Consider the following 12,552-nt stretch of genomic DNA (forward strand, 5'->3'; position numbering starts at 1 on the left):
CACAGCATGGGCCCAAGAAGGACTTTTGCATTTGAAACATTTGTCAACAAGAATATGGATGCAGCGCAAGCATTAAGCGCTGTCCATGTTACGAAATTGTTGATTTAGCATTGCTGGACCTACCATTGGATAGTACAGTGGTTAGCGACGCTGCCTATCACACATGTTTGTCATTACATTCGTTTTTTTGTGTTTTGTGTATTTTCATTCAATCAATTTGAGAAGTCGAAAATGTTCTTTGATTTTGGTCACAGCTTGTCATTTAGGGGTGATGTAACTGTGTTAACTAATTAATCCGTATTATGCATTTGTTAGCCCACCCACCAAATTTCAGTTTCACCACCAGCCACAACTGTATGTTAATGATTCTTATCTAACTTCCTGAATGTCTGATTCGCCCTACAAATAACCACAACAATAGCTTTTTTTTGTAATATATTGTTTTTTTATGAAAGAGTAAAAAATACTGTACATTAAAAAATAGTAGATTGTTAAGCACTCTTTGAAATACAAACATCCATCCACACAGTGGCAGCATATCAACTGAGCGCCACTCTCCCCCACTCAATAACCATGTTCCTTATCTCCTCCTGGGCCTCTTCAAGGAGACGAGCCTCCTCGGTCCACCTCAGAAAATAGCCTAAGGGAAAAACATGTGATTGAGTGAGCAACAACACTTAGATGAAATCAACAATACTGAATGTTTAAAACACAACTTGTAAATAAAACTAATTAATATATATGCTAATAATTGCAGATAATTCAAACTTTATTTTGAATATTATCCAGTCTAGTGTGTATCAGTCTACAGTAAACGTGAATTTGTATATGACGGATTTATATTCGTATGCATTCGCACAAATGTGCACACATTCACACAGCCCAAGCAACTCAGGGTCCAGTGTCTTTGATCGAAACCACTTCTCCTCTGGTTTGTGGACAAGTCAGAGCCGCCCACACAAATGCAAGTGAAGCAAGTTTGAAATCATTTTTGGAAATCATAAACACAGATTCTCTGGACTGAGGGGGGGAGAGCCACCTTGCTTGTTATCACCATGCAGCAGCACCCACGATAGCATCTCAGCGCATGGGTAACTTGTAGCAACATGTCTGACGGCAACTTTAACGCAGAATGATAAACGTTTGGATTTTGGAGCAACATCTTTGCCATCGAGATGATATCTTCTTCAGGGATGGCCTTGCTTGTTCCAACAACTTGATTTTAAAACAACAATCTGCAGTGCGATAGTGAAAGAGTCTAAGTGCTAAACGGGCCTGTCAACAGTCCAGCCCTGACCCTCTTCAGAAAAAAATATGACAAAGGAGGCCCGGACTGTAAGTAAAGCGAGAACGGGGAAACGTAGTAATTTCAGATCTACAGATGTTGTTCTCAGATCCCAGGTGCTGACATTTCAAATTCAAAAGCAGCATGCCTATTTCAAAAAACAATCAATATCTCAGTTTTAACATCTGATTTGTTGTCTAAATACATTTAAATATACAGTTAAAGTGATTTGAAATTCAACATATTCTTTAAATATTAATATATTCTATTTTATAATGTTTGAACAGGCCTGCCAATCAAAGCTCACCTCTCCAGAGCTGCAGGGACTGAGGGTGGACTGAGGGCCAGATTGCTAGTTCAGTGGGCTCATACAGGGGGTTAGAATAGATATCCCTATCCCCGGGTCTCAGCAACACCTGGAACAAACAGTGAGTCTTGTCCTTCACTCCCAGGACACACCTGATAGAAAAGAATGAGGAAAGAACACTGATAAGTTCTAAATTGAGTTCAGGATGAAACTTTCTGTGATCACTATTGAGAGGGTAAAATCAAGCCGACCTGTCCTGATCATTGTTACACAGAAAGGTGCCATAGTCAGAGGCGTAGACTTCAGTCGCCAGCCTCAGGAGCAGCGCCTCAGAGAAGCCCAGCGCCAGGGGGAACTGACGCCACAGCTGCCACACACAGTCCAACAGCAGCAGGAAGACCGGAGACTCCTGCTGGAGACGAGCATGGGAATAGGCCATGTGGGCGCACCGCTGCTGGAACGGGTGTCCTGCCTATAGGGAACAACACACACCCACACACACACATTTCAGCCGAGTTCATTTTCTGTTTCAGTTCAACTTTGGACGTGTAGTTCACTTTGAAGAAATGGGCAGAGCTAACAGTAGGTTCAGCTGTTAAAAGGAGCGCAAGCTCTGCTACTGTACCACAGCAAAAACTGTGCTCATTGATCAATGTGTGTACACTGATCAGCCACAACATTACGACCACTGACAGGAGAAGTGAATAACACTGACCCCCCGTAGCAATGGTAGCAGCCATCCCCAGCAGGATTCAGCCTGACACAGACACACACAAATGGTTTAGGAACAACTAAAAAAAAAAAAACATGAAGGCGACCTGGTCTCCAAATTCACTAGATCCCAAACTGATCAAGTATCTGATCAAGGATCAAATAGACTGTTGACCAGATCTAACCAGAACATCTGATCCCTGCGGAGTATGTGCGTTGTAGGTGTTACTATTTCTTCTGTTCCTCTTGAGATTCCTTTTAGTGTCCTCATTCTGGTATGAATTTGACCTTAAAGAGTTGAGGAGTTGCGGCAGTTTCTTGGAAATCACTGAAAATCTTTGCAGCCAGTTGCTTCATAATCAGATAACCTACTCCGTATATGGTGTGAAGTGTGAAGTTCTGACTACGGATGGCTCAGCGAGTTCTTGTGTTAGCAAAGCGCAGGAGGCCCCTGAGGAGGCCTGATATTTGACCTTCAGCTCGAATGTCGATCCACTCCAATAGCACAATGAAGCTGAAAAAAAGACGGCCACCGCTGGAACATGGCACATTTAAGTCTCTCACAGCCTGCCAACGGGCAGCAGACTGAATATTATCTTATTTATTCGCCAAGGCAGTTCCTGTTAAGGGTGGGCTGTGGAGCAATATCCTTTCAGTAAGAGATTTGTCCATTACCACATGTGTGTTCTGCGGTTAGCTCTGTAGCAACACTGAAAATGTTAAACAGTGCATTTCATATGTGCTTTATTTTGGATGTGAAATGCTTAGTTTAGGTTGAAAGTCTAAATGTATTAACCTTTTGAACCTTTTAAAACTGCGTCTATATGTATAAAATAAGAAATGAATACATTTGAGGAAATGAGATTTAAAGCGCTTCCTCATGTCACAGTCAGAGAATGTCTTGTTTACAGAGAGTTTCATTGGAGCTATTTGTAACTCTTCAGGCGTTTTCTAGCGTTCGCTGATCACCGCGAGTCTCCGTAAAAAAAGACATTTCTGTATCTTCCCCGTCTTCCACGCGTACGCTCGGACTCTCACCTGCACCCACTCCCTCTCCAGCAGAGCCAGGAAGCCCTCGAGTGTGCGGCAGCGCGGGTCCATGATGAGCTGGGCCAGAGTGCTGATGAGCAAAGAGGAGTCCGTCCCTTCAAAACCGTGAACCAGGACCGAATGACCGTCCCTGGGCGAGAACAATAGCCATGCTAAAGTCTTGTTCTTTCACATGCACAAAAAATAGACAATGCATTTGCTTTTAAGACACGTTAAGCCGCAACTATTTGCGGCCACTTCCTATTAGTGCTTGTGAGAGAGTTTAAATACTTCAAAAGAGCGTGATTACTCGCATTACTTCCTAGTCTAGCCTCTATCTGTGGCACTTCTTCTTTGAGAGACGCTTTAGCTTAATAAATTCATACTGCTTGTGTACAAATAAAACAGCTTAATATTCATGTGTGGTTTACACATTTTATTTCTGAATTCTACCACGTTATTGTGTAATTGTAAAAAAGCTTTGGCATTTGATTGTCGCCAGGTTGTTTTGTTGTTGTTTTTTTAAGGCAAAACTGATCAAATTAGGAAGAGAAGAGGAAGCTGTGAGGAGCAGGGGACATTAAAGTCCATCACTCCAGTGTAGACATGTCCCCATAGCCAACACCCATGATAATATCTACTTAGAGATGAAATTATTTCTCCACAACCATCGCTCTGATCAGAGTAGTGAATCATTTGGCTTCATAATGACTGGTGGGAGAAACAGTCGCTCACTTAGTATCTCATTAAAGTAGCTCGTACCTCTCCACGCACTCCGCCAGCAGGCCGGCAGTTGACAGAGCAGTCTGCACGTGTGACAGCCACTTTGAATTCTCCAGCTTACTGAGCCAGCGGTCCATGTTGTGGGACTCGTCGCCGCAGGCCTCCACCAGTTTAATCAGACTCTCCTGCAGTGCTTTACCCCTGCAAATGCACATGAACGAAATTGACTCAGACAGCTCAGTCAGGTGGGACAGGCCGTCTGATCTGCTCCCACGTGCGGGCGTACCTCTCCATTTGTCTGTGCAGCCTCTTCCAGCGGTCGTAGCACGATTTGGACTCGAACCCTCCGCCCGTCATCCGGGCCTGCTGGGCCTGCTGACTGGAGCGGGTGTCAATAATGTAACCTTTGTCCGAGCCCTCGATCACAGCCTGGAGGAGCAGCTCGTCTTCTTTGCAGCGCTTCCTGTTGGCCCCCGTCAGCGGCTGACTGCTGCGCATGATCACCTGAGAGGTTTTTCCACAGTTAGCAGTGCTGAGTTACACGTGCGGACAAGCAGCGAAAGGTAAAGGCCATCACCATGCCGTTCTTCCTGTGGTAGTAGCAGAGGACAGGGAAGCGTCCTCCCTGTCTGAATTTGGCCACCTTCCTCAGCGTGTCATCGTCGATGCTGCTTGGGACGATGACTGCCGGGGGGTAGGAGGGACACACTGAGTAGTCTCTGTTCACGCTGCTCAGCCTCCACCTGTTATGCTGCAAACAGTGCAAAAAGTCAAGTGACCTACAAGTGGCTTCAGTGCTTTAGCATCATCGTAATTCAAATACCACAAGCGTTTTTTTATGCGCAGGCAGATGTTCAGGTCTCAAAGGGCTGATGAAGCTCTTCCATTTGCTACAAGTATTGATCTTTTTCTGTTCCTCCTCTGTGCACCTTGGTAGAGGATGAAGTCGTGCCAGAAATACAACTTTATAAAAAGCACAGTGATTAAACCATAGCGTGTGTTTTTATCGGTGGTAATCCTTAGTGTATTTTTAAGTGCTTAGGGGGAAATGCACTCATTTTCTTTCTCTGGAAGAGGTAGACTTGAGACTCAGTGCTGCTAAGATAACTGCATGAAAAAATGCAAAGTGACAGTTAGCTGGAAGTTAGTTTAGCTTAGCATAAAGACACACATTGTCCGGATCCTTCAAGAGTAGCGAAAATTGGCTACCTATACAGCTCAGTACCATTACATTAAAAAATATCATATGTCTTCTAGTTGGGTTGGCAACCGCCAGAGGCAGACAAAGTTGTTTTTACACTTTAAAAAACAGATATGAGATGATAGTGGGTTAGTTTCTCAAGTGTTTCTAGTTAGATTTAACAGATTTCATATCCAGATCCGGGCTTGCATTCCCTTTTTCTGATACTACAGATTCAGCCAGGTAGAACTGTCTGCTGGTTCATGACCGGGGCCTCGAGAGGGCCCTCACTGATACATGCTTGGCTGTATCGAGATCCCCCTAGACGACACAGTGAATGTTGCCCCAGAAAAGGTAAAGGTCACTCTTTAGAATATAAAGATTCCAACTATAAAGAACAGCGGCAGCATGACGTAAGCACAGACATGCCAGGTCCAGTGAACTTCGTCTGGGTGGCGGGCATGCCTGGGGGACGGTGTGATTGCGAGGACAGATACCCAGCATTGTCTGCGACAATAAAAAGCACGCAACAGGGCCGCCATCCGGACCCACGCCTCACCATAGAAACATGCTATTCTCAGAGGAAGACATTAAGCGCGAATTCAAGCTGTGAGCAGCACATTCTGAAGTTAAAGGAAAACAAATGAAAGCTAAGCAACAGGGATATCCTGAATCTCGACCCCTACATTCTGCTTCCCTGACATTTTCCTGTCATTTGTGTTTTGGCCGATCGTCGGAAAGGGTTGTCTGTGCAACTTATGCGTAGGAGTTTACGTTCCGAAACAATGGAAACAACCATATATGGAGGTTGACGTGTCACTTACGAGCTGCTTCATTTGGCTGTAGTGCATTTCAGGTGATGACAGGCCCCAGTGGCTCTGCAGGCTGAGGTCAGCAGGTCTGTAAAAGAAGGGATACATCTTCGGCACGTGGTCCAGACAGGACAGGGTCTATAGGATCACATCAGAGAACATTTGCAAAATACAGCAAAATAATACAGACGTTCGAGTTCCTGCGCGTTTCTCTGTATCTGTCGTGTTGTTAATTTCAAATACCTCGATGGAGTGTGAAATATTGAGACACTGCTCCATGCCTGGGATGTCAAGCTGGATAACACGCAGATCTTTGCACTTGATGGTAATGGTCCCTGATGATCCAGACATCCTACACAAGTACACATTCCACGGTGATTCATGCACTGAACTACGAAAACAATAGCTCCATGCCCACCTCCCCTCCCCATCCCACCCCACCCCTCGAAGCCCCTAGCAGAGCAGGAGGCTTGACTGGCAGCAGAAAAGGAAGGCGAGGAAGGGTTCGTCTGGCTGACAAATGAATGAGCAACACCTAACACCTATAGTTAGCGCTGCTGGGTCAAGTGTTTGTAGTAATGCGTTCACAAAGCTGTGAAAAAAACTGTTAGAAGCAAGCCGCACAAAATTTGTGCATGTGTAGACAAAAAAACAACCAAAAAAAGAGAGCGAGTGTCATCTTGTTTGCAAATTTCCCTCTTCAGCGCTGTGGGCAACAAGAGCAGCACACAGCAGACACATGGCAACACCGAGGATGTCCAACCTTTTACCGGGGCCTGCACTAGAGAAGAAGCTGGCCGAAAGGTTTTCCACACTGGTTAAAAAGATTCAAGGAGGTTCATTAGACATTGGAGCATTCACAGTTGAGACAGTGTGGATTAGTATGATTATTGGTTTGGTGGAGTCATCAATTACAATCGTCATAATGGCTGAATAAACCCACAATTAAATCCCCACATAATTTTGTCTGTTTCTTGAATTGTTGAATCACATGCCGTTTTGATTTTGACCTTCTGGAAACACATGGTGCCAAGTTATTCGAGCGTGTACTCGTTTACTTCACGATAACTCACTAACTGCTTGACAGGATGTATATTTTCCACTAATGGCCTGTCACTTTAACCTCCTCCCGCCTCCCTCACCTCTTCTCGATGGCATCGATGTTTTTGAGGAGCAGTAAAACCTGTCGGGAGGTGCCCTCCTCCCTCTCCGAGAAGAGCAGGTGGTGGCCGGTGATGCACAAGGTGCCTCTGCTCGGCGGGTGGAGCGGTTGCCGGAGCACTACATCCTCCACGTTGGCCGTCTTGATGTGATCAGAAAACTCCATCAGCCCACCTCCAAACAGCGAGGCTCCTCGCTGCCCAAACTTTAACTGAAGTGGCCTGGCACTTGCGCAGCAAATCACTTCCTCGACTGACTTCTTCAGAAGAAAATGAAAGCAAGCTTCCTCCTCTCACACAGCTGGTTGGGCAGGACAGCTGCCGCGCTCTGTTTGTCTGACGATAAGGCGTCTATAAATAGAATAAGTTTCACATTTTCCTGAACGCTGCCGTCCTCTTATGTGGCAACACCTTTTCACGCACAGGTTGCTGAACAACTGAAGGCTGCCATGGAAATGGAAAATGTGGGGCTTGGGGCGACAAAAGACGGAAGTGCACGTTTCCTGAGACACAGAAATAGTGAGATGTGTCAGAAAGTGTACTGGTGGCCTCAATGTTCAGTCTAAGGGGGGGAGAGAGAAACGGCAGTGATGCGCTTGCAATAACGTAAATGACCACTGGGTGGCAGCACGCTCAAACATAGAAAGCGATATAAATTACATTCTCATTTATGGGATGCATACATGGCTTTTACAGTGGTGCAAGTGTTTCAGTCTTTTACTTACAACATATACACAAATTTGCCATAACATTAGGCACACTAATGAATACCTAATTCATTCTAATATAATAGCCGTGGTGATTCAACTGGATGATCATTTAGGAGGATGTAGGATGTACTTACGTGCTTATGTTATTTAGTTTAGCACATGACTAGAGATGAGATTTTCAAAAAATAAGTGTCGGTAACACAATACAATTCAATAGTAGCTACTACAAACTACGGCCTCCGAAATGAAAACACAGCTTCCTCGGGTATTTGAAATAGATGCTAAATAATAACATTCCTTAAGCTGAGATTTAGCGCATTATTGTTACTTTAGAATCCATTCTTTTTCACTAATGTACCTAATGAACTGGTAAGTGAGTGTATATGTAGACTGTGCTAGTATCACTGGCGCACTAGGGTGTAGTTTAGTTCTGCAGCTGGTTGAGCTGTGGCTACATATCGGGCAGATAAGATAAGAATTTTATCTTTAGTATGGTGACAAATAATATGTAGCATATCATATACACTATAAGGATGTGATTATGATAGTTAATTGAAAAAGTAGAGTGTAGTTACAATTTTTCCCGCTAAACTACAGAGTAAAATGCAGCGCTGGAATGCGACCCAGCGCATTTTCTGCAATTTCTGCTGTACAGTATAATTTTGAGGTTTTTGCCTTTACCTCATGTGAATTTTTCCATTACGTGCAACTTCATAATTCACTGGAACATGTCACATTTACTCCACCACTAACTGATCAGTTAGTGATTTTGCTGAGTGAAGGGTTTACAGACAAAGATACAGGCCGGGGTTATAAAAATAGATATGGGTTTACATACAAGTATTCAGGAACTAAAAAAAAAAAAGAAAGAAAGAAAAGAAAACTGTTTCTCACAATAATGCACAAGTAATGTTACCCGGTGTGTATCATCGAGATTGGGAGTGTGGCCTATGAATGCCTATTTGTTCTTAATTCACCGTTTGCCATAGAGTTGGGCACATTCCTCTTTTTATTTCTATTTATACACACCAGTTATATGTTTGGAAAAGGTTGCTCAATAAAGTTTTGAGTGGAGTTTATCTATTAAAAAATAAGTCACGTTGTTACTTTAGTCGCGCGAAGTGCATTCCTATTGTAGTTTAGTTTTTAGATTAGCACATGTAGTGGAAACACTCTTAACTCCTACAAAGTATGAATTCACATTTGTGAAACTTTGCTGCAAGCTCTTGGGGAAGTTATGATATCTGACTTCCTCTATGGGGAAGGAAAAAAAGGCTTATAAAATGATCCTGGCTCCGTGTCCTGAGCGGGATGGGCGGTCACCGTTTCAATGCTCCCTATAAAGGAGGTGCTGTGAAGGAGGTATGGACCTGTTGCGCTCTAATCGCCAAGACACGCAATAGGGACAGCCGAGCCTCTAACGCGAACTGCCAAGTCCGACCCACTGCTGCTGCTGCTGCTGCTGCCATGGAGTTTAAAGAGTGTGGAGACGAGTCGTCCGAGGGAGACGCAGAAGATCTGGACAATGTCAAAGCGCTCACGGAGAAGCTGAAGTTGCAGACCCGCAGACCGTCCTATCTGGAGTGGCAGGAGCGGGTACAGAGTCGCCCGTGGGAGGGAGGACACCCTGCAGACGGCGGCCCGGGATCTGGGGATGAAGCCGTTTCCATGCCGGCGATTTTAAGAAATGAGAACTCGGAGCTGGTCGTGCGCAACATCTGCGGCTTTGACACTATAGATGACGCCTTGGAGTTTCTGAGGAAAGAGCTGGTGAGTTTCATTTTGTTTCAAGAATTCATTTTTTTTTTCTTTTTTTTCTTTTTTCTCAGAAATGAGCATGATATAAAGATGCACTCCCTGACCTTTCAGCCAGTCAAACACAGAAATAAGATCTCCCCAGGTTTCAGTGATCTGCTCCGCATGGATGCTTGTCTTAACTCGAAAGGCAGCATTGCACTGATCCCATGCTGCCCTCACATGTTAAACAAACAAACTGTGGAACAATGACGCCAGTTTTCTCGCGATCTGAACATGCAGCCCATATATTCCACGCGCCAACGGTTTAAGCCCTTTGACGGGAAGATAACGATCCATACCCAGACCCCCCGTGTATTTTCTGAATCCCGAACCTGCCTAACCCCTCAACCCTGCTCTCTCCTCAGAGGGAAATGCAAGTTCAGGACAACCGTCTCGCCCGCCAGCTGATCCGCCTGCGCGCGGAGATCCACCGGCTGAAAGTGGAGCAGGTGTGCGATCGCCACAAGGAAATGTTGGACGACGCGACGTACGAGCTGGAGGAGTGCGGAGAGGAGTCGGACCTGCTGTGTGACATCCCCATGAAGGCGGCCTTCGCCCTGTCCACCCCTTTGAAACACCTGGGCCTCACCAAGATGAACATCAACTCCAGGCGTTTCTCACTGTGTTAAAACAAAAAAACAAACACATCAACACAACCCTCATTCGTGCCACTGAGGATGTGCTCCCGGCGCCTCCTCCGGGTTTGCGTAGCCATGCTATTAAGGTGATTTCCTCTTGTGCGGCCAGAGTGGAGAGCGGTTTCCAGCAACCGGTGCCAAAGGTGAAAATGAAAATGATTGCTTAGATGTGTGCTTTGGCCTGACATGTATGAGGAAGCCTCTGTGTGCAGACCTGTAGGAGCACACACCTTAATTGAGCCTGTGCTACTCTGCTGTTGACTGATCTTTTTACAGTGGCGTATGAGTCACAGCGGACAGATGAAGTCTGAGAGCTAGACTGAAATTAAAGTACAATGAGTAATGTGTTACAACCAGAATCCGCTTTAATGGCCAAGTATGTGTGCACATACAAGGAAGTTGACTCCAGTCACTTTGCTTCCTTGTACAAAAAACACAGAGCTTAAATATAAAAATAAAGCATAACGGATAAAACAGTACAGCATAAATTAGACTTAAGGAAATACATTGAAAAATAAAAGCTGTCTCATACTGGGAATTTGGTTTAGAGCAAAAACAAAAAGAGGAGGTTATCAGTTTTCACTTTACTGAAACACCAGAGCTTTGGGTAACTCCACAGTCCTGTAATACTTCAGACAGGTCGGTTCATTTTGCGTCATTGGTTACAACATTCCAGACGAGGACTTTATTGCCAAAACTGATAGGAGTCTTTTTAACACAGACAGAAATAACAGAATAACTCACTCATAAAGCTCATAAATCATTTATTACAAGGCTCAGGTGAAACGCAACAAAGAAATCATGAAACAATGGAGTAAAAAGTAAAATACAGGCTAACCCATGGATAAAACACTAAAACATTTTTTATGAAGGAAAGTGCTGCAAAATTTGAGAAAAAATTTGAAAAAAAAAAGATTTTTTTTTTTTTTTAAAAAAGAGACAACTTTAAACACAGTTTGACTGAATTAAACGCTAAAGATTTTAAGGGAGAATTTATGAACAGGCAGTGTCTGAGCCAGCCCATTGATTTAGATCAAGCCATTTGAGTGCATTAAAAACAAACACCTCGTTGCACCATTAGTTAACCCTACAGTTTAGCTGACTTTTTCTTGCAGACACACCAGACCTCTAAACTGAAAGAAAAAGACCATTGTTTGGCTGAACTGGTCACATGCAGTGATCTGGGGCCACGAGTGGTCACGGTGAGGTCACGTCCCAAAGCGTTTGGGAACCGCTGCTTTGCTCAAATCCAAAAGTCTGAAGGCAGTGCAATTTGGTCAGCTTAAGAAAATGTTCAGCGACGCTTTGCAGTGGTCTCCTTTCACACGGCAGCGATCTTCATCTACTGAAGCCTTGATCTGGCTCGTTTCCTCACAGGAAGCGGGAGGTCGCACTCCTGCATTTTTACACCTCTTCTTCGCAAACCAAAAATATCTCTGTAGCCTCACTGCCGGGGGGATGGGACCCAGGGGACTGCGTCTGATGCATTTTGTTTTCCATTACAAAGTCCAGATGCTGCAGACCACTGTGTAGGCTATGTATGGCTGGACAGTGACCAAGTGTGTTTAGTTGCTCACTGGACTATTTAGGGCTGGTTAAATGATATGTTGTTAACACATTTTGTTGAGTAATATTTTTACATTGGTTCTATAAATGTATGATTTTTTTTATCATTCTGTGCAGAAAAGTCATGAATGTAAAGGCATTTGAAAATAAACTCATCATTTTGTATATAATTTTGTCTTTTGCACATATTAAACGTGTTTAAAAGACGCTGTTTCGTGCGCGTCGGTTGTGAATTACATTGTTTTAGCGTATATATACATATATACAAAGACATTCAAAAGTCTGATTATCGCATGATTTGAAAGTATACTTCAGGTTAGTTGCGTGTCTGTCTGTGCAATCTAGGTCCTATTTCATGACATGGCTCCACCACATCCATACCATCACATAACCCCGGCCACCCTAGAGCCACCAGTGCACAATGGAGTCTTCATTCATTCCTTCCACGAGACATTCGTGAGCTGGTGTAACATGCAGACATATGAATGGGGCCCTAGAGGGATGCGCAGAGCCACAGACATTGTTGTGCCAAATTGGTCGAACAAGAAACCAAATATGTCTTGACAGAGTGTGGTCACTGTGTGAAATGAGAGCACAACTGGCACTGCTGTAATGATCATAATGTGGCATACTT

At 44.2% G+C, this 12,552-nt stretch overlaps 2 protein-coding genes across 3 annotated transcripts; one reads left to right on the forward strand and one right to left on the reverse strand.

Annotated features, from left to right (window-relative positions):
* Nucleotides 1-300: 300 nt before the first annotated feature.
* zgc:154055 (uncharacterized protein LOC556036 homolog) lies at nt 301-7,722 on the reverse strand. Of its 2 annotated transcripts, XM_047610364.1 has the most exons (11): nt 7,190-7,722; nt 6,811-6,861; nt 6,291-6,399; nt 6,060-6,185; nt 4,633-4,806; nt 4,342-4,559; nt 4,095-4,256; nt 3,342-3,483; nt 1,844-2,064; nt 1,593-1,744; nt 301-640 (listed from the first exon to the last, which is right to left on the reverse strand). In XM_047610364.1, exons 1-11 carry the CDS (start codon nt 7,372-7,374, stop codon nt 540-542), a joined length of 1,641 nt encoding a protein of 546 aa, XP_047466320.1. In that variant the 5' UTR covers nt 7,375-7,722; the 3' UTR covers nt 301-539. The 2 variants fall into 2 exon arrangements, with proteins under 2 accessions (XP_047466320.1, XP_047466321.1); XM_047610365.1 differs by lacking the exon at nt 6,811-6,861 and having other exon boundaries at nt 302-640.
* A 1,482-nt stretch (nt 7,723-9,204) lies between these two features.
* On the forward strand, nt 9,205-12,124 carry fam167b (family with sequence similarity 167 member B). The gene is made up of 2 exons (XM_047611923.1): nt 9,205-9,687; nt 10,080-12,124. Exons 1-2 carry the CDS (start codon nt 9,229-9,231, stop codon nt 10,341-10,343), a joined length of 723 nt encoding a protein of 240 aa, XP_047467879.1. The 5' UTR covers nt 9,205-9,228; the 3' UTR covers nt 10,344-12,124.
* The last annotated feature ends 428 nt before the right edge of the window (nt 12,125-12,552 follow it).

Source organism: Mugil cephalus, chromosome 17, assembly GCF_022458985.1.
Source record: "Mugil cephalus isolate CIBA_MC_2020 chromosome 17, CIBA_Mcephalus_1.1, whole genome shotgun sequence".
In the NCBI taxonomy this organism is placed as follows: domain Eukaryota; kingdom Metazoa; phylum Chordata; class Actinopteri; order Mugiliformes; family Mugilidae; genus Mugil; species Mugil cephalus.

What these genes read in the sequence shown, in the direction of transcription:
- zgc:154055 (XM_047610364.1), bottom strand. Translation starts at nt 7,374, where the DNA reads ATGGAGTTTTCTGATCACATCAAGACGGCCAACGTGGAGGATGTAGTG. An exon ending in ATATTTCACACTCCATCGAG is followed by an intron (nt 6,186 to 6,290) that starts GTATTTGAAATT and finishes GTGATCCTATAG; the next exon opens with ACCCTGTCCTGTCTGGACCA. An exon ending in GTCCCTGCAGCTCTGGAGAG is followed by an intron (nt 641 to 1,592) that starts GTGAGCTTTGAT and finishes TTTTTCCCTTAG; the next exon opens with GCTATTTTCTGAGGTGGACC.
- fam167b (XM_047611923.1), top strand. Translation starts at nt 9,229, where the DNA reads ATGGGCGGTCACCGTTTCAATGCTCCCTATAAAGGAGGTGCTGTGAAG. An exon ending in AGTTTCTGAGGAAAGAGCTG is followed by an intron (nt 9,688 to 10,079) that starts GTGAGTTTCATT and finishes CTCTCTCCTCAG; the next exon opens with AGGGAAATGCAAGTTCAGGA.